Genomic DNA, 23,802 nt, shown 5'->3' on the forward strand with positions numbered 1-23,802 from the left:
TGTATGGGACACTGCTATGGGGGGCTGGCTACTGTATGGCACACTAGCGTGGGGGTTTGGCTACAGTATGGGGCACCATTACCATGTGAGGCACTATTGTGGGAATTTATCATATCATTTTGTAGTGCAAAGCGCTGGGTTATGCACACCGCTCTGACAGTGTCAGGAAAGCCGCTATGAAAGGGCCAGAAATGCTGCTTGCACGCTTTAATAGATATTAAGGTTGGCCCGCGACTTTTTTAATTTTGGCCCACTGTGTATTTGAGTGTGACACCCCTGCTCTAGATAAAACCCAGCTGTGACAGAAAGTTGGGGGTTAGTTCAGTCAGTCAGTTGCTATTGAGAGGAGAGAGTCTGGAAAGGAGGAGGACAGCTGGTTGTGAAGAGTAGGAGTTGAGCTTCAGAGGGAAACACAGCTGGAAGTGAGCTACTGGACAGAATTCAGCAGCTGCCTTTCCACATATAGGAAAGAGTCAGTGCTGCTACTGTTAGTGGGAATTCTCAGTCCATGTCCATGAGTAAACAGGCTCAAGTATGTTTAGTGCAAGAGCAGTTAACTTGTACCTCTGTACTGTGTTTTCTTGAGTTTGAGGGGTAGGTTATACAAGGACCCTTGGAACCTTCTAGGAACCTTTTTAGTTGGCTTCTGGCCTAGATACCTTTAAGAACGCTCCGCAACAAAGGGGATTAAAAGACTCAGCCCAAACTAGAAAAATAACAGGATTACAGGATCATAGAGCCCCTAGTTCTGCACCTCTCCATACATGCACAGTAACCGATAAGCTGCCACCCTCAACATCTTAGGTGATAGGATTGTGCAAGTGCAAAAAAAAAGTGTGTTTAAGGATTTTACTTAAGAGTTATTGTAGCACCATCTCCCTGCTATCTGCATTGCACTCACAACATCGATGGCATCCCCCACCAACCTTCTTGACAGCAACCAGACTGACAAGTGCTCTGGGGGAAAGTCCACTCCATTGACCTCTATCATCTATAACTGAACAGCTCCCCTAAAACCTCTACAGTGCCCACCATCCCCAGAGAGAGAGAGAGAAAATGGAAAGCTCTGGAGAGACATCTTCCCTTTGAAGCTCTTCTTCAAACCAATGATAAAACTAGTGATAATATTTAATCACTATATGGTGGTAAAATGTGGTCATTGTGTGGACATATTATGGTACTTGACCTTTATGTAATGTTGGTCTTAGTACAGTGAGTTTTCTTCAGTAACAGTTCAAGGGTAATATGTATGGTGGTATTATTTGGTAACTGTATAATTATTAAGGCATACAGTCAGCTTTGCTGATACTGTAATATACTTTATGCAAAAATTTCTTACTTATAATTTTAAGTGTGGACCGGGGGGGAGTGATATCAGGTTGGATGCCATTTTAGTTTTCATCTCGGCTCTGGGTACAGAAACCCGAGGACACCTTCAGAGGGCGTGTAGAGTACATGCTGCAATGGGTCACAGCTCTAAACAATACAGTAGTAGGTAGGTGGTTTTAAGGTTACAAATAGTGTATTTTTAATCTCATACTGATTTACGCCATGTTCACATGGCATAAGAGACCGGCCGTTCCGTGACCCGGCCAGGTCATGGAGCGACCGGTCTCTGAAAAGATCATTCTGGCCGATACTGCAGTACTGGCTGGATGATCTTTCACGCTGCAGAGTCCTGATGTGGCACACCCGTGTGCGCCCGTATCAGAACTCCCCACAGCACACTATGGAGCGAGCGGCCAGAGACGCACGCTCTAGTGTGCAATGACAGGGTTTTCTACGGCCGCTATTCACTGAATATGACATGTCAGTTGTTTGCGGTGCTGCGAGGTATCCCATAGAAGGCTGGGCAACGTATCTACAAAAAGATACGTTGTGTGAACATTGCCTTATTATCGTCCAGAATTCTATTAAGCTTTTGGGACAATTATCTAACTAAAAAACACAAGGAGCCAAGGTGTAATACCAGACACAATCTATGGACACTGTGGCGATGTTTCTTGAAATAAAGCGGATCTCTTTTTTTGCTAGACTTGTGAGGTTCCGCGGAATCTGTTGGCGCTATATAAATAAAAATTATTATTATTATTAATCCCACCACCCCTTTAAGTCATGTTGGAATTTTAAGGCCAAATAGGCATGCTGGGACCTGGACAGTTGTAATGATGACACATTTTCATGTCTTTCTCACACTGCTCAGGCAAATACTTTTTTTAATGCAAGTGTTTATACAGAGGACAGTCCTGCCAAGTGTAGAAGACTTATCAGAAACCAAATGATGCTTGGTTAACACTTCTGTCGGGGGGGGGTCTACTGCAGAGTGCCTTGTGTCAAATTGGCGCGGCCTAGAGTACCCATGCCTTAGGATTGAGACACCCCCCCCCCCCCCGGCCCTCCTCCCCACCCTCCACATCATTATGAACACCCCTGGGTAGGATTTTTCCTATTCCTCACTTGTCTAAACACTGCACAGGTGCCTTAACAATCCAGCACCTGTGCAGTGTTCACACAGGTGATGAATAGCAGAAATTGTTCTAGGGGCATTCCTAATAATGAGGAAGGTGGGGAGGAGGGACGGAGGGGTGTTGCAATCCTATGAGATGCTGTAGCCCACGCCAATTTGACACAGGGCTGCAAGTTTAAGTTTTTTAGGACAATAACTGCATCTCCTGCCCTACGGACCCCAGGATAGATCTTAGATTAAAAGCAGCTATCTAAAGGTACAAGCGGTTTGGGGGGAGTCAGATTGTTTGTAGAGTCGCTTAAAATGAACAAATTACTGCCGGCAGGATTTTTTTTTTGCCCGCTCAGACCCTGCAAAATTAATGGAACTTGCAACAGAAACCCAACTTAGCCGTACTTCTGTTTAATTCACCATTTATTCGCTGGTACACTGCACAAAATGAGCACTCAAAGTAGGTTTCTAGTTTAAAATTAAATTATATATATATATATATATATATATATATACTAAAATTCTATAATTCTTACCTGGATTTTTCCTGGTACCTGCCTTGACAATTGATATCTAACCAAGAATACTGTGTTCATATGAACGCAGTGTATACTCCATGACCTTGCATGCAAAGAACTGTAGAGAAAAAGATTTGTTTTAAAGAGGTTTGTCTCCATCTGCTGAACAGATTGATTATTGCAATTATGTTGTGTTTTATGTTTTTAGGGTACGTTCACACTTACCGCATCCGCAGCTGATTTTCTGCTGCGGATCCGCAGCAGATATCATTTCATCTGCTGCGGATCCTGTAGGTGTGAACGCACCCTTAATAAATAAACATGTAAAGCAGAGGTGAACAATCCACAGCCCATGGTGCCATTCTACACGGGGTACATCTGGTACAGAAAGACATGTCTGCTAAAAGATGATTACATCCTTCCGTCTTCCTTGCACTGAGCGTAGGTGTCTGCATGGAAGACATATATAAGCGCCCTCTAGTGTGTCAGTCCACCAAGAATTCTAATTGGACACAGACTTTATAGAACTATTATGGGGACATTGTAAACATATCTTCTATTCAAATGGGTATTCTGAGTAAGAACTTTTACCACCCTATCCGCAGAATAGGGAGTGCCCAATTGCAGAGTCCAACTGCTATGACCCCCTGCAATTTGAAAAACAAGGCCCAGAGTCTTTGTCTCTGGCAGCTCCATAAACAAAGAATGGAAGAGCAGCAATCTATTCAAAACAACAATTTGGGGTACTGTTCTCAAGCTCACAGGTGGTCCCAGTGGTTAGAGCCCTGTAAGCTGTCACTTTTATCCAATATCTTGTGGAATACTTGGAAAATCCCTATAAGCAACCTATAATTGGGATTCTCAATATGAATCACCTCCTCATGGAATGCATGTCAGGAGAATGGGGGGCCTCAAAGAAAAAAAACATGCTGGGTAAGTGCCCCTGTATGGCACAGTAAGCTACAAAATGCTCATCTTTTCCCCTAAGCTCTACTTACGGACAAAAGAAATAATGTTTCAAGAGGGAGTTGTTGAAATAGAATTAAACTTTATGTGTCAATGTAATAGTATATGTAAGTGATCACAATATTAGGCTATGTTCCCACAGTTTAATAACGTGGGCAAATAACAGGATTTCTGTGTCCATTATGGTCTATGGAGGGGGATATGTGAGCATGGAGAGAAAAAAATCCAGCATTTTATGTGCCCAGGCGGTTTCCAAACTGCATGTCTCCTCTTCACACTCATTACCCCCCCCCCCCCCCCCCCCCCGCATTATAAAGGGCACAGCAGAACCAGTCTCCACTTTGCTTCTCTGTAACAGACAAAAATAAAAAATTGCTGCAGCAAACAGGAAGTGTGAGGACTCACCGTACACACTCCCCCCAGAATACACACAATAAAAATCTGTTCTACAATGTTTTTTTTTTTTGTTTTTTTTTTTAAAAAGGTTCTTAACCAACCAAGTTATTAGAGAATGTACCAACTCACCATGTTAGGGTGACCCCACAAAGAGTTGGACCCTATACTTAGCTACTAGCCTCTCTCAGACTAGAAGCATACAAATCTGGGCATATAGGATCAACAAATTTGTGTAAATCAGTGTTTGGGGGCTGGGATGGGCCTGGGCAGGGTGCCAGGATGGTCTACGTTAGGGGGCTAGGTACAGCGTTGGGAGGGTCTGTGCTAGGGGTCTGGAGTGGGCCTGGGCTGGAAAGGGTGACAAGAAAGAGGGTCCATGTTACCGAAGGGTGCCGGGTATATATTTAAAAAAGGGTTCTCGTAATATGTAATGTATTCACCTTCTCAGCACCTTTTCTAAAGCTAAAACAGGAGGATTTTTTTACTCACTGTAAAATCTCTTTCTCATAGTCTTCATTGGGGGACACAGATACCATGGGTATAGGCTGCTGCCACTAGGAGGCACTGACACTAAGAAAGAAACAAAGGAAGTGACTCCTCCTGAGCAGGATATACCCGCCTACAGGCACTGAGCTAAACCAGTTTGTACAATAGCAGTAGGAGAAGTCAAGAACAGGTAAAGTAGGAATAACACCAAAACGGAGAAAACTACCATACCGAGGAAAAACCCGAAAGAAAATGGGTGGGTGCTGTGTCCCCCATTGAAGACTACGAGAAAGATTTTACGGTGAGTAAAAAATCCTCCTTTCTCGTGCGTCTTATTGGGGGACACAGATACCATGGGCCGTCCAAAAGCAGTCCATTGGGTGGGAAAGATAACCGCTAGACAAGAGCGTTCGGTGACAAGGCACAGAATAGCACCAACACAACCATCAACTAGGAAGAGAGCAAGGGATGATGCTGAATGCATCCTAAAAAAAAACTACGGATCCACCGCAAAGGAAAGAGGGTCAAGTCCCTGGAGCAATGTGCCACACTGCAGACAGAGTGGGTTGTGGCCTTCCTGTAAGCCAGCAACATGATGTAACATTGAGTCGAACAGAACTAGTAGGCTAGATGTGCAGAAAAAAAGCAGACGCCCAGCCAAGTAGGCGACCACAGGCGGCAGGGACTTACCCAGAGGTAGAACAGAAAAAAGGCATATACAACCAAGACTGGAAAGACTGGAAAGTGTGTCATGGCGCATAGAGGCCTAAGGCGTCAAATAAAGGAGAGAGGACTGAGCGTCGTCTCATAGAAGGTACTACATGAGATGCAGGAGAAGCTGCGTCCCTGACAATGGAGCAGGGAAGGATGGCCAGGCTGGAAGCTCCATAGGCCTAGGAGAACAGTCTTCACTGAGAAGACAAAGATCGAGCACAAGAGAAGTATGGCAATCTAGGAGAAGCCATGGCCTATGACATGAGTAACCCCATCCGAGAAACACAGATGGTAATATGAAGAATAAAGCTTTCCAAGCGTAATGCAGTCCAGAGAAAGGAAGGAGCAGGAAAAAGGAAAACCGCAAGCAGAATTTGTGTAAGTTGTCCTGAAAGAAGTACAGAAGTACCTGGTACCCAGCAGTGCCCAAAAGAAAAGAGGAGCAGAGGAAAGTCGGTAGGCCGAGAAAAATCATCTCCATGGGCTGTTAATGCCTTAGAAAGGAGGTCGGTCATATAAAACACTCTGCTCCCAGGAGACTAGAGGAGCTCAAGAGCCTGGAGTCCCAGAAGAAAACTGTAGAGGGAGGTCGAGGTAAGGCTGATGGGCACGGGAGTTGTCACATGGCAATGGGCACAGCAGTTAATAGATAGAGTAGAGCCCATATGTAGAGTAGATCTAGAAATCAACGCCTCAAAATGTGAGCAGAGACGTTGCTTGGTAAGAGCAGAACAGTAAGAAAAAACATTGTGCGGAGACTAATGGCCACATGGAAGAGATCAAAGGATCAACCAGCTCAATCGGAGCCTCAGGCAATGGGAAGGCGAGAGCCAGATGCATTCTGGTGGGCAGAGCCACAGAGAAACAAGGGGGCGTTAACAGTGAATGAGACAAGATGATAGAGAATTGGTAACTTGCCGAATAGATGTAAGCCTGGCCAGAATGTGATAAGTGTGGAGACGATAGAGCCTTAGGTAGGGCCAGACATGGGCCCCTGAACACCCCTGTTTGCAAGGAGAGGACACCTTTAAGGGATTAAGTTCTCGAGGACTCCCCATTGGAGACAAGATAAGAGAAGGGGACCGTGAGCCCCGACTGGAGAGCATGGCAGGTCAACAAGAAGACCAAGGACAAGGAAGGCCAGCAGGAGTGCTCATAGAGGCCAGTGAGGGCCAGAAACCCACACCCACCTGTTGTAGGAAGCTATATCGGATAACAGTCCTCAGAAAAAGTATCTGGAGGATACTTACACTAAATACTTTGTGGAGGAGGGAAGGGCTGCTTGAAGATTTCCTTGCTGAGTAGTAAAAAACCAACCCTAGGATAGGGGGGTCTTGAACAACAGTGCATTACTCCAGAGAGGAGTAATGGTGTATGTGGGAGAACTGCGAAACACCGAAATGAGAACAATGCCCCATAGTCCATATGGCCAAGCAAGGACACCTGGAGGAGCTAGACCACGAAGAGACCATACACCTGTGCTGAGGGCATTAGAGAAAACAGTACAGGCAGTAGACAGGAATGTTCACCCTGTGAGACTGCAGCTGCCTAAGAGAGAGAGAAGACTAAATACTTGCTATGTTGGCCATAGGCAGATGCAGAAGAGGAAGTCCTACAGTAGTACTGTGATGGTCATGTAGGCAGTTGATGTCCTACCTACACCAGGGGTAGAGAAAACCCTTTACTGTTTTACCTGAGGAACCGAGAGGCCTCACTATACACAGACCAATGAGAAGAGGCAAAGTGGCTGGTGCTGACCAAAGCCAGCTACCGGAAGTAGAGCACCATGAGAAACTAAGACCAAACGATGCTGAGGACCATCTGCAATATAGCAGAAGGGGCGGTTTAAGCAATACAAGCCATACTACTCGGGAACAGCCAGCGAGACAAATGCAAGTACGTGGCCATTATGCCCAGATGAAGGACAGAAGAACCGCCCTGACAGTACCAGGAGAAATAGTGACCGGATCTGTATGCTGCCGGCCACCTAGAGGACCAGAGTATGACAGTACAACAGTCAGGGGCAGATAAAGCGGGGGGGTTCTGTACCTTGTGTAGTGGGACACGTAGCAGGATGCTTGGGCTTTAGAAAGGATACAGCCCAACAGGAAGACACCAAGGTTACGCTGCCTGAGAGCAGGTAATGAGACTTGTCAAGGGAAACATATAGAAGACAACATGGTGTAGTAACAAGTTACCCTATGATGATCCCCTGAAGTGACAGGCACAGATCATGGAAGTCCTACGAGGAGGAAAAGTTAATATACAGTGTAACACGAGCGTACTAGCTGCAGTAAGTAACAGAGGACCAGCATTCAAGAGACACAAATACCTGGACTGGAAGCAGGTAATGTGCCTGGTCAGACATGTAAGCTAGACATGTAACATAGGTCTACAGTGTGTGCTCTGGGAGCAGGGAAGAGATCAGGGCTGTGTCCCAACGTAAATGCGAACTGGACACGAGAAATGCCCTGTATCACCAGTATAGTGAGTGGACCTGAGGAAGGTGTTATATCGTATAACCGAATACCCCAATCTGTGCACACTGAACTACAGGTAATGTAGTTGTATCCATATAATGCAGCAGAGGGCAAAGCTCTGAATAACCTTTTACCACCATCTGGGAGGGGGTAGCGTGTCCGGTTCTATGTAAAGGAATCTATTTCATGAAGATGAGAGGCAGGTCTGAAGCACCGCCCGCTAATGGGTGATGTGAATGACCGGATATGTGTTTTACCTATGATGTCCTGTAGCAGAGGGGGAAGCTCTGAGTAACACAGGAACAACGACTGACAATGGGTGATGTGTCTGGTCCCATAACCTGCATGACAAACCATGTAGCAGAGGGTTCTGTAGTGAAAGCACAGGAACACCGCATAGTAAGAGGTAATGTGTCTGGTTCCATATCCTGTTTGCGACACCAATTAGCAAAGGATTCTGCCCCGAGAACACAGTAGGAACGGTAATGTGTCTGGTTTCGTGTCCTGCTTGTGACACCATGTAGCAGAGGATTCTGGTCAGAGCATAGATACGCCACCTGATAGCGGGTAATGTGTCTGGTTCCGTCCTACTTGTGACACCATGTAGCAGAGGGTTTTGCTCAGAGCACAGATACGCCGCCTAATAGCGGGTAATGTGTCTGGTTGTTTCCTGCGTGACACCATGTAGCAGAGGGTTCTGCTCAGAGCACAGATATGCCGTCTGATAGCGGGTAATGTGTCTGTTTCCGTCCTACTTGTGACACCATGTAGCAGAAGGATCTCTCTGAGGGCACAGAAACACTATCTGATGGCGAATGTGTCTCTGTGCATGTGGTTGTATATATGTATTATTGTAATAGTATATATATAAAATCTGACACAGAGGGGTCAACCAGAACCAAAAATTCTGGATCTGCTGCCTAAGGGTTGCTGGAACAGTGCAAGGAACCTAGGACATAATAAAACCTGATGCAAGCCATTTTCCTATATGTAATGGTGTAATTATCACTTCCACCAGTAGGTGGCAGGAGAGATGCATCAATTGTCCCAAGCTGCTGGGAATAGAGAGCAGTGTGTGTGGTAGCTCCATCAGGAGACCACACACATACACACATGTGGCAAGGGGAGGGGGGGAAGCAGCATCCCTCAGTGCAGGCTCCAGAGAGAGCCATAAGGGGGGATGCCGCGGTCCGCGGCACCCGAAAAGGGGCGGGGCATCCTACAGTGAAGGCTCCACAGAGAGACACAAGTAAGACTAAGGTGGGATGCTTCGGGCCGCCTGGTTCCCGAAAGGGGGCGGGGCATTTCAGTGCAGGCTTTACAGCTTGTAAAAAGGGTTCAATTCTCCGTCTTGCGCGGCACCCAGAAGAGGCGGGGCCTACTGGAGAAGGCGGGGCCTCCCCAGCACAGGCTCCAGTGGGAGCCAAACAAAATAAAAAGGAATGAAGCGGGCCGCGCAGCGCCCGAAAGGGGGCGGGGCATACCGGGAGTGTGTACTCTGGAGAGCTACAATAGAGGAAAAAAGGGGGCAGAATGCCGCGGCACCCGGTAAGGGGCGGGGCTTAGGGAAAAGGGGCAGAGCATCCTTTAGTATGGTCTCTAGAACCACATGAAGGGAAAAGTGCAGGAAGCTGCGGCCTGCGCAGCACCCAGTCAGGGAAGGAACATCCCTCACAGTGCAACCCATGGCACCCAGGGAGAGACACAAATAAAAATAAAATGGTGGAGGGGCTGGGCTGCTACTGACTGAGGAGAGACCCCGAATATGGCGGTAGAGGAGCATCTGCCTGAGGAAGTGGAGGGAGAGTTGCCTATGGGAATAAAATGGCGGCCTGGAAGGCCAGGGGGAATATACTCCCCAAGTGGGAGCCCATACTTACCATTGCCGTCTTCAGCCGGTGGGTGCCTCACCTTAACACGCCAAGCTTTGGGGGGCGAGGCGGGAAGGGGCTGTGCGGATACAGAGTCCGCAGAAAGGCGACCAGATAGTCAGACTGATCTGGGGTCATGGTGTCGGTGGCGACTGAGGGGTCACAGCACATTTACATTTATGGTCTGTTCCCTGGTCGCATAGTGGGGGGCTCAGGGTGAGTTTTAGATTACCCACCGTGCCCAAGAATCCATAGGACCTAGAAGTGAAAAGAAAATCTAACTAACTAAACATAAAAAGGAAGAAACTGGTCTGGAGAACTCAGACCTGTGTCTGCCTCCTACTGACACTAAGCCAAACTGGTTTACCTCAGTGCCTGTGGGCGGGTATATCCTGCTCAGGAGGAGTCACTTCCTTTGTTTCTTTCTTAGTGTCAGCAGCCTATACCTATGGTATCTGTGTCCCCCAATAAGACACACGAGAAAAGTCATGTGCAAGCTAGAACCTACAGACACCTTTTCTTTGCCTATTTTTACCATGTGTCTGCTGTCACTTGAACATGACAGGATTTAATACTTGTGTCCTATGTATTACAATGTTTGAGAAAGAAAATGTATTATTCTAATGGGTGAATAAAATGCTGCCTGGAGAAAGCAGGATACAGGACCTGAAGATCCTGTAACAGGCACTTCAGGGAGGCTACCTGAGGACAGACTAATACAGCATGAGTGACAAAAGGGCAAAGTGGTGTCATTGCAGGGCAGTGCAAATAAAAAGTTCTATGTAATGTAAAGTGCTTGAGTTACATAAGAATGCAGCATGGTCCGTAAACATACTGTGGGAATAATTGTGTAATGGATATGTTGACTAAAGCCTCTATTACATGGGGGCGACAGAGGAGCAAACTAGCGCTGTCAACTCACTGTTGGCGCTATTACACGTGTCGACAGCAAGTGAGTAAGTGCAGGGGGGCCATAGGCAGCTGCGGAAGGGCTGCCCGGGTGATTACTAGATCGTCCGGGCAGCCCATAGAAGATAGCGGTGGTCTGCTGCTCCTATTACACAGAGTGACAGCAGCAGATCAATGCTATCTAAGTCGTTAACATGTTAAAAGACAATGACAGACCACAATCAGCCGACATGGTTGTCTTCTATTATACGAAATGATTATTGGCCATAATGGCTGATAATCATTTTGTGTAATAGGGCCTTAAGTCACAATTGCTTATACTGCCTACCAGAGAAAAACTAAAATGGTACTACTGGCAGAAGAAGTTACACTGATTTATTGGGCATATCTTTGTTTCGTTAATATGTATTCAGAAAGTACTCAATCACTTCACTATTTCTACATGTTACAGATTCTAAGTAAAGCTCACATTGTGAAATTTGTTTCTTTATATTTATAAGTAATACAAATATCTCCCAAGGTATTCACATACAACACATCCATCATCCTCAAGATGTTTCTACAACTGGACCAGAGACCAGCTAAGGTAAAACTGATTGACCATGACCTGGAATGGCTCGTGTCTGTAAAGATTCCACCGTGCATGTTACAGCAAAACTAACGCTGGTAAACTGTAGGAGTCTTTCTGGAACTGTTTGCTGGGCAATTGGGAGAAAGCGCAGCATGAAATCCTCTGTGGATCTGATACGTGTGAAGGCGCCCTTAGAATCATTGGTTCCAGGACAAATAAAAAAAATAAATAAAAAAAATAGAGATGTGCCAAATTTATATCATACTACAGATGATATGCTGCTATAAACTTTGTTAAAAGTCCCAAATAAATGGTGGATTTGAACTGTAAATGGATAAAATATGGACTAAGCACCTAATTTTTTTTCTTCCATAAAATTTTACTGAATGGGAATGATCAACTGTCCATTAAGTTCAATCAAATATACACGTTTTCTGCCATGTTTTGATGTATAAAATTGCAGTTTTACAGCTCAAAAACATTTCAAAATACTGTGAACATAGATTTAGTGTTTTAGAGTGACAACTTTTTGGGTGGGCCAACCTGTAACTGTGCTCACACACTGCTGTTGGTTTACATCATTGTATAGGAGACACCAAACTTTTCCTGAGGAGTTGGTTTGTGCACTGCCAGAGACTCTTGCCCTTTGCCACCCGGATATGTGTGACTTTTTCATTATGCAATGTCTTACCCTTTTTGTATGTTGTTTGAACAATTTTGCCTGTTGTACTCTGTGTTTTACATTTAAACATCTAATAAAAACAGAGATAAAAAAAATATATATATAACACACCAAACTAGCTAGGTATTCAGCTTTGAGATGCCAAACCATGTCAATAAATAAAAAAAGGAAAACAATATAAAAGCACATTTTATTCATTACAGATCATTTGTAGTAAAGCTCTATGCATTAATTTTTTCAGTGCAAACATCGCACCCTACTAGGTGCTAATATACAAAGAACTTTCATATTTATAAAAGTAAAAATATACATATTAAATATTTTTGCAGCTTTTTTTTAAACAGAACTAAGCATTATTAAACCGTATACCATTCTTACCATCACACTGTCTGCTTTGCAGAAAATTGGATGTCATAACAGCAGTAATGAAGTTTTCTATATGAATCCCATGTAGCCCACTGAGTGCAACATGTACAGTCTTCAGGCTTTAATAGGTTTGTAGCTACATAGACATATAGGACTAAACATAATTTAAATATATACAGCCTTAATTTGTCTATCACTAGTAAACTCTAAAAAGCATGTGTAAAAATGTTTGTACACATTCAATAGAAAATCCTCTTTAGTAAGTGACTAAACACAAGGAGGACCAATGTGCTTTAAGTCTTCTGTTCCTTGCTTTTCGTTGAAAATATTGCATTGTATGGTTGTCTTCTCCGTGGTCTCTGACAGGGGGACATCTGCTCTTTAATGTAACCTTTAAAAAGGAAAGCAAAGAATAGGTATTCATTAGAGATGTCGATCCGAACCCAAACGTTCGGCATTTGATTAGCGGTGGCTGCTGAAGTTGGATAAAGCCCTAAGGCTATGTGGAAAACATGGATATAGTCATTGTCTGTATCCATGTTTTCCAGACAACCTTAGAGCTTTATCCAAGTTCAGCAGCCACCGCTAATCAAATGCTGAACGTTGGGGTGGACTCAAACCCGAACCCGGTTCGCTCATCTCTAGTAATCATTTACTGCTTAACCCTTGGCAAAAGCTTCCTTTGATCTGGCCTAGACACAGTAGTTTTTAGTGACAAAATTACAAACTATCATTCTTATGCCTATTTTCAGCTTAAGGCTATGTTCCCACAGCGTATCTTTTCGTAAATGTACGGCCGTTGTTGCACATTGGCAACAATGGCCGTACTTTGTACAAAAAGACGCTGCCTTATCTTTTATGGGATCCCGGCAAGAGCATATACACATAGTATACGCTCCAGCCGGGAACCCTAGTGGCGCTGCAAAGGACTGACTGAATAGCGGCCGCAGAAAACAGTGTCAGTGCACACTATTGAGCGAGCGGCTGTGGCCACACGCTCAATAGTGTGCAGTGGGGAGTTCTGATGCAGGCGCGCACGGATGCGCCCGCATCAGAACTCTGCGGCAGGAAAGATCATCCGGACGGTACTGCAGTACCAGCCGGGGTGATCTTTTCAGAGACGGAATGGGTCACAGAACGTCCGGTCTCTCACGCTGTGGGAACATAGCCTAAGAATGCATTAAGCGGAGTTTCAACTGAATACTAAAAGGCTGTTTCTACTAGTAAATCTCCATCCCAGTTAAACGGGTGCAAATAAGCCCATGGCTAGTCATTATGATTCTGAGCATATTTTCTTTTTTTTATCTCCATAATACTATCCAGTGCTGAGGCATAAGCCTTTTTGTTTCCATAATATGTAAAAAGGGATCAAAAGCCAAGTGGGTGTTCCCCATTACAGAAGCCCAGTGTCTTTTATCCATCTCTGTGCCTCCTTCCGTATGGCTACTCCTTTTTCATCTACAGCAGGCACAGAGGTGAAGAACAGTTGATGGGCTGGCTTTTGGGGCAACTATATATCAATCTAGGCAATCCTTTGTGCCTAAAACAGCAGCAATCTTCCTCTTGCCATGGACCTTAGATCAACAGTGCCTATCAGAAAAAAACTTTATTTTATGTTTTCCCCATTTCGGAGTAGAACATGAATTTAGTATCAGTTATGGCGGCACTGCGAACATTTCATTAACAAAGTAAAATCTCTTGCCTCTTTCTTTGCAGGTCTGCGTAGAAGGAAAGCCCACTTCCCAGAAGTTCTCTGGAGTACTAGGCGGGATGTAGCGGAATCGATGCCTGGAGCAGGCTGACAATTTCTTGGCTCTTTCTTCTTCTGGAAGGTCTGCATAATACTAGTAAAATGTACAGGTTAGATTTGCTAACAAAAATCTTGGAAAAGACAGCTGAATATTTAATTTCCACTCAATATTGTGTGTCTATAAGAACATGAAAGAGGTTGTCCCATCAAAGACAAACCCTACACACATTGCAGCTGCCAAGGCAATGTAACCACAATCTAACCTCCTCTCCCCACCCCCTGGCAAATATACAATTTTACTGGCGGAAGTCAGTGTCAGCCAGGCTGCTGCAGGAGATATGTAGTGCCACAGGGCAGCCATTTAAATAACTTGACCATCCAAGCAATAACAGGACTACACAAGTTTAGTGGAATCAGAGCAGGTCCTCATAAAGCTCATAGCAGGAGACGCACCTTTAGGCCATGTTCACACTGCGTATTGGACCGGCTGTTCCGTGACCCGGCCGGGTCACAGAGCGGCCAGTCTCTGCAAAGATCCTCCCAGCTGGTACTGCAGTACAGGCCGGATGATCTTTCCTGCCACAGAGTTCTCATCCGGGCGCATCAGCGCGCGCCTGCATCAGAACTCCCCATAGCACACTATTGGTCGGAGCCGCTCACTTCATAGTGTGCACTGACAGGGTTTCCTACGGAAAACTTACATGTCAGTTGTTTGCGGCGCTGCGAGAGATCCCGGCCGGAGCGTATGCTATGTGTATATGCTCCGGCCGGGATCCCATACAAAACTACGCAACATAGCTTTCCATAAAAAGTACGTCCGTTGTTGCGGATTGCCTACTTTTACGTTGTGTGAACGTAGCCTTATGATTTTTAAACACCTTACTAGGCAACTCCAATGAACAATTAAGTGGTCCAGTTGGAATGTTTGTATACAGTTTTTACATATACGAATACATATTTAGGCTGACAGCAAACTTTATTAGTTTTAAAAAATATATACTTTTGTGTTATCCATTATTACAGAAGAGCACAGTGATTGGATTCTAGGGTTATGTAATATATCACAATGGACCTCACATAACTACTTTCTCACATAAGTAGTGGCACAAGACAAGTATATTAGCAAGACCTTTTTTTTATATTGCCCACAAAACGTTGGTGCTGAATGTTGGAAAGCTGGCTTTAAAGATTTATTTCTGTAACGAATATTAACACCACTGCGAAAGGGATTACTTGTTTTTTGGTCACAGAACTCACAATGTACGTGTCACACAAGGCAATTATTCTACCTCCTTTTGTAAGCCTGGCCCAGCACCGGCAATATCTATGACTTCTGTAGTGTTGCTTCCATTCTGACATAAAAATGTATCTGGCATATATACACCCATATTGTAATATTTATAATATACAGTCAAACTGCTATGAAATACTCTTTCATCAAACAGTCTCAGAATACTGGGAGGAAATACAACTGAGCATTAGACAGTAGCAGTCTATGAACTTACCAATTCACATTCTTTACAAGTGTGCCCCAACAACTTCTTCCTGTCTTCCTTGTTTCGCACAACCTCAATATGAGGATAATCTACTACGGAATTTTTCCTATTTAGAAATAAAAACAAAAAACATTTCTTAAATTTGGATAAAATTCTTATATAGCTTAAAAGTCTTCCCGACACACCTGCAATCACCCATTTTTCTTAGTCATGTAGCTTACATCACTGTTAATAAAATTTCTTATTTGGCCTGTTTTAGGAGTGTGATATGGCAGGACCTGATATCCAAAGGAAAATGCCTGACTGTGCATGCCTAGTAGGAACGTCTGTGACCTGAGCTGCCGGCTATGTTATTCCTTTCTCTCCTATATAAATGAGCCATTAGAGGGGTTTACGCAAAAGCAGAAAAAAAAAAAAAAAAGAAGGGGGAAAAAAATTTTAAGCTAAAATTGTAAAAAAAACAAAAACAAAAAAAAAAACTTGCACCTAATGCTGGGAGGGTTAATCTGTGGTCAAGTTGCTGATGAACTCTGTGATCCTCCCAGCATTACAGAGTTGCTACAAAGTTGCAGATAGTGACTTGTTTAAAATCAGCCGTCTCGGAAGGGAGGGGGAGACAAAAGCTCACACACAGTTTTTTGTATCTTCAGCAGAAACCAGTAATTTAGAACTGGGGAAGGAAACTGAACAGATAATAGCAAGTATAGAATGAATGGTTAGTCTCACAAGGGGCAGCAACATATTTTTTGATATGTTTGAGGGAAATACCCCTTTAAGGGATTTTTTTCCCTACATTATTCAATTTGCAATAAAACTGATGGGTATCCCAATTCTTTAGGTCAGTATAATTAGTGTTTTTCTACTAATCTTAAAAATTTTCAAATTTAAGGGGGGGGGGGACGAACATGGTTTGGAATCGCTATATTCTGACTTCTGTAACCGTGTAATTTTTTTCGTCTACGGAGCTTATTTTTTGTGCAGTGATCTGTAGTTTGGACATTTTAACTGATAGATGTTATGACCAAAAAAAATCATCAATTCTGGCACTTGGAATCACTTTACATTTACGCCGATCACCATGCGGGATCAATATTTTTTTTTTTTCTTTTACATGCGGTGGTATCAAACATTGTTTACACTGATCAATGCTATACCATGCTATACCAATGCATAGCATTAATCAATTAGGTCGGTGTACTGCTACTTACGCCTGCCTGAGGCAGACTCAATCAACAGAGACACCATGACACCATTCTGAACAACATGTAAAACAAATGAAACAAACATTCAGAAACAGCAGAATATGTGATATATAAGTTACTGTACAGTAATGGGCTGACAGAGACTGCAGGGAGAATGAAGGAATGAGCAGGGCAGATGTGGGCACAGCCACATACATGCAGCACTCTCTGTCCGGGGAGAGAGAGAGAGGTTACAGCTATGGAGAGATTACCTCCTTAGTCCTGTCCTCGGATGTGAGCCCCAGCCCAAGGTTGATCTGCTATGATTTGGAGGGTGAGGGAGACTTCCATGGTCGGAGTACAGGGCTGTAGACTCGCTATGCTGACCATGCCCCTCCTCCACTCACGCCACCCAGCACAGAAGCTCTTACACCAAAGCAATGCTCTTAAACAAAGTCACAATTTTGAAAAACTGTGAGCTCTTAAACCAAGTTACCACTGTATAGCCCTCCAGTAACCATAACAACCTATTTTTTTTGCTGCAGGGGTGTCGATTAAACCTCTGACAGGTCCAGCACCTGTCAGATCAATCTCTGTATTCTGCAATTGATATTGATCATAGAATGCAGAGGGTTGAACTACTGGTATCGGACTGAAGACTGTACCCAGTAGTAGCAGGCAAGTAGGCGTTAGCTGTAACATACAGCTGACACCCACCCCATATAGTGTGGGCTTAGCTTATGAGCATGCTCTATATGCTACAACTATATGCTCAATTAAGAGGTTAAGGTCTACTATTTGTTTGTCCACATTTCAGTATGTAAAGTCCAGCAAAACATCTGGAGGCAAAAGTAGCCCTTTAAGGACAGAGTCAATTTTTGTTTTTGCACTTGTTTTTCCTCCTCGAGTTAAAAGGCCATAGCGCTTGCATTTTCTCACCTACAGACTCATATGAGCTCTTAATTTTTGAGACAATTCTAGTTTGCAATGACAGACTGACCTTTTTTTCATAAAACATAATAGAAAAAAAATTATTTGCACTGTGAAATTGGAAAAAAAAGGTATGTTTTTAATCTAGGGGTGAATAGGGGGGTTCAGTCTCTATGTCATTCGTCATGTGGTAAAGCTGACATGTTATCTAAGCGAGTACGATTAAAACGATAGCCACTTTAAGGTGTCATTTTTTGCACCATGATGTGTGCATTCTACCAGCATCTTTCTTGTGTACATGCAACTTTTTGATCACTTTTTATTCAAAATTTTCTGGATGTGATGTGACCAAAAATCTACAATTTTGCACTTTGGCAGTTTAATATGAATGTGGTAATTTAATTATTGAACACGGTGATTCCGTATGTGACAGTCGCAAATATGTATTTTTTTTAGTAAGTCCATAGTAAATGATTGCTGCTGGGAGCAAGTACAATTGATCAGCTTGATCACCACACTGGACCATCAATGATGGCTTTTTACAGCATTAAAATGCCACAGTTTTAAAAGAGGCAAATAAATGGCAATTAAACAGCAATAAATGGTTAAATGCTGATAGCTGGGATCGGCTCAGTACAGAGAGGACACACATAGTGAGCCCTCTCTGTACCCTCCTAACAGTGAGAAGACAGGTATACTTGCCATGCATCGTTAAGGGGTTAATTAACCAAACAACCAGACCCCTAACAGAGGTTGAGATGGTGCAAATGTTCTATGAAATAAAGGACACTATATTTGTGAAGATTTTTGGGTGCTACAGTCTGTTTCTATTCCAGGTGCATCCCATACTGACACATGCTGCAGCTTGCTAGCCTCCTCGACATCTGAGCCGACAGCTTCGCTTTATATCTGCACATATACACATGATATTTATAAATTCCTGAATCGCTGAATAATCTGGGTTACAGGCGACCTGTGACCATGTTTGCCAATTGTTAGAGAAATGTTATCTATCAAGTCTTGCATCGGTACACTGCCTTCACTTACAAGAGAACTGGCTTACTAGTGGGGGTCATAAATAATTTGGAAGTCTTCATTTATAAATTAAAGAACATGTGCTGTTCCAAGAAACCATGAAGGGAAAGTGCTGGTAACAGCCTGCAAGACCCAAAATAGCAGAAGAGTAAGGGAAGTCACAAGGAGAAGGACACAGAAGAGACTAGTAAAACCTGAGACAAGTCCTGCTGATAGTGAACAGTGTCTAATGTCTGATTCCCTGTTTAATAAGAATTTACCATTGTAACCATGTTTATTTTATTTTTTCTGCAATTTTTGTATAACCTATATAGGGATTTAGGGAAAACATTTATATACTTGCCTTTCCGCATCCTGGATGTAGGGCTCTACATATGCCTTCTGCTTCTGGTAAGCTTCTCCTTTGCCTTGGTTCCCTAAACAAAACAGCATAGTAAACAGGCTAAAAGTGCATTTACAGTTCTGTATGCATGGCAGGTAGGCTCCCATTCATGCAGTGGATACCACGAGCGTCCCTTTGACCTCAATTGAGCAACTATATGTTTGTTTACCAACATATTCGCTGTATACAGAATTGCATCATATCCCATACACCACTATCTATGTACGGAAGAAGGAAAAGGGGGGGACACCCATTGACCCTACACTAAATTTGCATTAAAGTGACTCTGTACCCACAATCTCACCCCCCCCCCCCAACCACTTGTACCTTCAGATAGCTGCTTTTAATCCAAGATCTGTCCTGAGGTTCGTTTGGCAGGTGATGCAGTTATCGTCCTAAAAAACTACTTTTAAACTGGCAGCCCCGTGCCCAACAGTCATTGCGCATGCATTAGGCTGGCACAGCCTTTCTGTCCCTCCTCCCCACCCTCCACATCATTAGGAATGCTCCAGGCAGATTGTCTCCTATTCATCAGCTATGTCAGCCCAGCACATGGGCTGGATTATTAAGCACCTGTGCAATGTTCAGCATGGAGAAAATGTTCCAGTGGCATTGCTAATAATGTAGAGGGTGGGGAGGAGGGACAGAGGGGTGGTGCAAAGTTAGGGCACCGATACGCCCGTTTAACACGGGCTGCAAGTTTAAAAGTATTTTTTTAGGACAATAACTGCATTACCTGCCAAAAGGATCCCAGGACAGATCTTGAATTAAAAGCAGCTATCCGAAGGTACAAGTGATTTGAGGGCTCAGATTGTGGATACAGAGTCGCTTTAATAAAACGCTCACATGTTTATACCAGATAACCAAGCAGCTGTCTAAAGAATCACTTACCTCTCCCATTTAGGGATACTTTCTTGTGCTGCCCAGCTCCATCAGGTCCTTCCTCAAAGTCCAACCTCTGTGAAAGGTTTTTCTCTTGGGCATATGACACATACTCGTCACATTCTGTCTTGTCAAACATTTCTGCAAAACTGTCATGTGCTTTATCTTCCTCATCTGCATGATAAGACGTTACACCAAACTTATCATCGTGTGACACGTATCAGCACAGTATAAAAGGGTCTCCATCAACTTAATGGTGTTTTCCAGGACAAACGAATTGATGGCCCATCAGCTGGTTGATATGCACAATGTAAACACTGGACTAGAAGCCGGTGAAGAGGCTATGCTAGGTTATTCCCATTCATTTAATGTTGAGCTGGAGTAACCAGCATGGCACTAGACAGTAAATGAAGCCAACTGTTTTCTGCTCAATTTACTGTGTTTATGCTGGCACTCATCGAAACAGCTGATCTTGGGGGTGGACTGGCCATCAATCAGTTTTCCCTAGTAAATGCCTTGAGGGTAGATTCACACATTCCAAGTTTGCAGCGGATTTCACAATGCGCGCTTTCCAGTGGAATCCACTGCGATACTCGGTACTGTTATGGCCTATAGCTCTGCTTTCTCTCAGCAAATCTTAATTCCGCTGCGAGAATGTATACAAATAACGATAATAAGTGTTGGAACCAACATAAAAGATGCCCCATATGAGGATATTAAACTTTATTTAATATCATGGACTGAGATTGATGGGAGCAGCTGAGATTGTGTGGAAAAGCTAGCATTCTCCAGGGGGGCTCCTGTCAAACCTGGAATAGCACCTGAGTGTGTATGGAGCTGTTTGTGGTTAAACAGATGCTATCAAGAAGCTATTGAATGGACTGTTATAAACATCACACCCTGGTGATAACATGCAAGTCATCCTGGAGCTCTGTTGTTACTGGGATCATGTACAGCCCCTGCGTAAGGCAGATGTACAGCCCCTGCGTAAGGCAGATGAACAGCCCCTGCGGAGCCGCTCACAATGGATCAAAGGCAGCTGTTATCACCCTTGAGGAACAAATGCAGCTCAGTCACAGAGGGTCAACAGAAGGACAAGGACTGATTTAAAGAGCGAGAGCGCCACCTGCAGGAAGGTGACAAGCAGCCCACTGGAATGTGGGAGATCACAGAAATCGCATTACTACCCATTGATTGGAGGATCTGTCAAAGAAGGACGGATGTTACCGGAGTCAGGGGTGGAACTGCAGGTGTGTGTTGGTGTGGTTGTAGGTTCTTTTCATATAAATATAGGACCTTTTTTATGGTGGATATAGCTCCTAGGGATATAGCTTTTAGGTATATAGATATTTTATGTCTTTATATTAATGCATGTATTTTCTTAGGACACTGGAGGAAGGTTTTACTATTGGCTATTTGCACTGTTTGTTATTTTGTATTTTACCCTTATTGTATTAAACCATTATTCCTTTTAAAGCCTTGATGCCTTACTGCCCAGAGTGTAGGCCAGGAGAGGTAGCAGAACAGGATTCTTCAATAAGCAATAACCAAATAGGTCACATAATAGTGCAATCATCAATGAGAGATTCTCACTTAGATTAGGATCATAACCATAGAAAGAAACATTGGTCAAGGAGAGCAAATAGACCATTGACTAGTAGAAAAGAAACATGAAAGGGAGAAAAAAAAAAAAAAGTGGGTGAACTTGTCATTATGATTGGTATCCTCCGCCACCATCTCTTCCATGTATTTAACCTCAGATACCCATTCTGCAAGAGATGGGGAGGTGGAAGACTATGGCGTGGTAGTACCACTCTAGCAGCAGTCAAAAAGTGGCGAAGAAGTCCCCTCTTGACTGAAGAGACTGAGTCTGGGATCATGGAGAGGAGACCAATCTTAGCTGTGACAAGAACGGAGCTAGCTGTTAGAGAATTGTATAATTCAATTATTTGAACCAGTATAAGACGTGGACAACTCCACCGCATATGCAGCATACTCCCAGATGCAGGTGAGCATCTCTAGCACAGGTACAACACAGAGGGGAAGAACGAGCGTAACCAAGCAGGGTAACGGTACCACCACGTTAGGATCTTATTTTTTCTCCTATGCATGAAACACCATGGGCTTTTGAGTGAAACATTTGTCCTAATCTGCAGAACTAAATTGCATGCCAAGTTCTTGTTCAGCTGAGGGACCTTCAACAGATCATGCTTACCTGCCCGTGCTCCCACCTGCTTCTCTGACTCCCTGCTCAGCCAAACAGTATGCTGGTCCGCCACAACCACTGATCTGGCTGAACGGGCCATTAGTGAGCCGGGAGCCTGAAAAGCAGAAGGATGCACCGGCAGGTAAGCATTAACTGTTTAAATTCTGGCAGCTAATTACAGTAGTTATCTAGGCAGTGACTACATTTTTGCAGTGGAATGAAAATCCGGAATGCAGAGCCATAGACCATTACAGTGCTGAGATCCACAGCGGATTTAAATGCAAAGTGCGCAGCGTGAGATCCGCTGTGGACTCCGTATGTGTTAATTTACCCTTAAAGTGTAGCTGTCATTGCAAACAACCTTGCAGAAATCAATAGTACAAATGAATATAAGAAACCCTAATAGATCTAAACGGGCACTAGTTACATACTATTCTGGAAACTTTTAAATGTTTGCTACAGTGAGGAAAAGTCCAGTTTTAAGTGTTGATATCATGTATAGGAGCCAGAACAGGGACTAGTCTTCATCCACACTGTAGCTGAGCATAAGGAAAGCAGACTAGGCATGGTTCCGCTCCCTTGCAAACACCATCTGAAGTTCGGGTTCGTACGAACGTGAACTAACAACATTTGAATCCTGCTGTCTTCCCGTTCCGTGGGGAAGGTGGAGACAGCCTAAGTTCCTCCTGGAAAACAGGAATACAGCCTAGATCATAGGCTGTATCCTTGTTTTTCAGGCGGAACTCTGTCTGTCCCTCCCTTCCCCATGGAAAAAGGAAGACGGCAGGATTCAAATGCCAATGGTTTAGGTTCGTATGAACCTGACCTCGGCATGGTTCACTCATCTCTAGGGATAACAATGGGGTAAAATGCCATCTACTAGTGATAGAATGTTCGGAAGTAGTGCTGCTCCTCATGTACACACACCGGAAAGAGCATCCCAAAGAGTCACCTGACATGCGAGTTACATTAACATGTGAAGGTAGGTATGACTTACGAGGGCTATCGTCAATGTCCTGATTTTTCATCTTTAACAGCATACTTTCACTGACATAAGTGTAATCGATATCTTCAAACTCTGGATTGACGTGGCAGCCATCCTTAAAAGACATGACATTATGCCTACTATTATTACTTGAATAATATTTTTTTCCTTCATTTATTTATTTTTCGCTCTTACCTTTCCATCTATAATAGTGTTGTCCATTTTATACTGAGAAAGCTCTGCTCCTGGGTCTATGCTCCACTGCACATTCTCTACAGAAGCAATATCTAAAAAAGAAAACAATACTGCATTTAAGGTTTCATCTTTAACAATGACCATTATAGAGTTTGTGTGGCCAAGTCAAAATTAGACATGCAAAATAAGACTAGCTACTGTAACTGTATAACTGCACTGGGAAAACCAATGGATTTCGGTAGCATGCAGAGTTAGAGTGCCTGTCTCTCTGTAACAGCGGGTCCTGCACATGCACTTTTGCAAGTGGGGGAAAATAAAATATTATAAATAATAATTATATAAA

General features: G+C 43.7%; 1 protein-coding gene across 5 annotated transcripts in view; it reads right to left on the reverse strand.

Moving 5' to 3' along the window:
* Positions 1-12,240: 12,240 nt before the first annotated feature.
* The window catches only part of RBBP8 (RB binding protein 8, endonuclease), a 50,924-nt gene continuing 39,362 nt past the window's right edge, over positions 12,241-23,802 (reverse strand). For all 5 annotated transcript variants that reach the window (XM_069957703.1, XM_069957705.1, XM_069957704.1 and 2 more), the window contains 7 exons: positions 23,460-23,551; positions 23,277-23,379; positions 20,083-20,247; positions 19,153-19,225; positions 15,673-15,769; positions 14,120-14,261; positions 12,241-12,808 (listed from right to left, as the gene is read on the reverse strand). In XM_069957703.1, the coding sequence (XP_069813804.1) occupies positions 12,711-12,808; positions 14,120-14,261; positions 15,673-15,769; positions 19,153-19,225; positions 20,083-20,247; positions 23,277-23,379; positions 23,460-23,551 (770 nt within the window). In that variant the 3' untranslated portion in view covers positions 12,241-12,710. The remainder of the gene's footprint in view (positions 12,809-14,119; positions 14,262-15,672; positions 15,770-19,152; positions 19,226-20,082; positions 20,248-23,276; positions 23,380-23,459; positions 23,552-23,802) is intronic.

This window comes from Dendropsophus ebraccatus, chromosome 2, assembly GCF_027789765.1.
Source record: "Dendropsophus ebraccatus isolate aDenEbr1 chromosome 2, aDenEbr1.pat, whole genome shotgun sequence".
Lineage (NCBI taxonomy): Eukaryota > Metazoa > Chordata > Amphibia > Anura > Hylidae > Dendropsophus > Dendropsophus ebraccatus.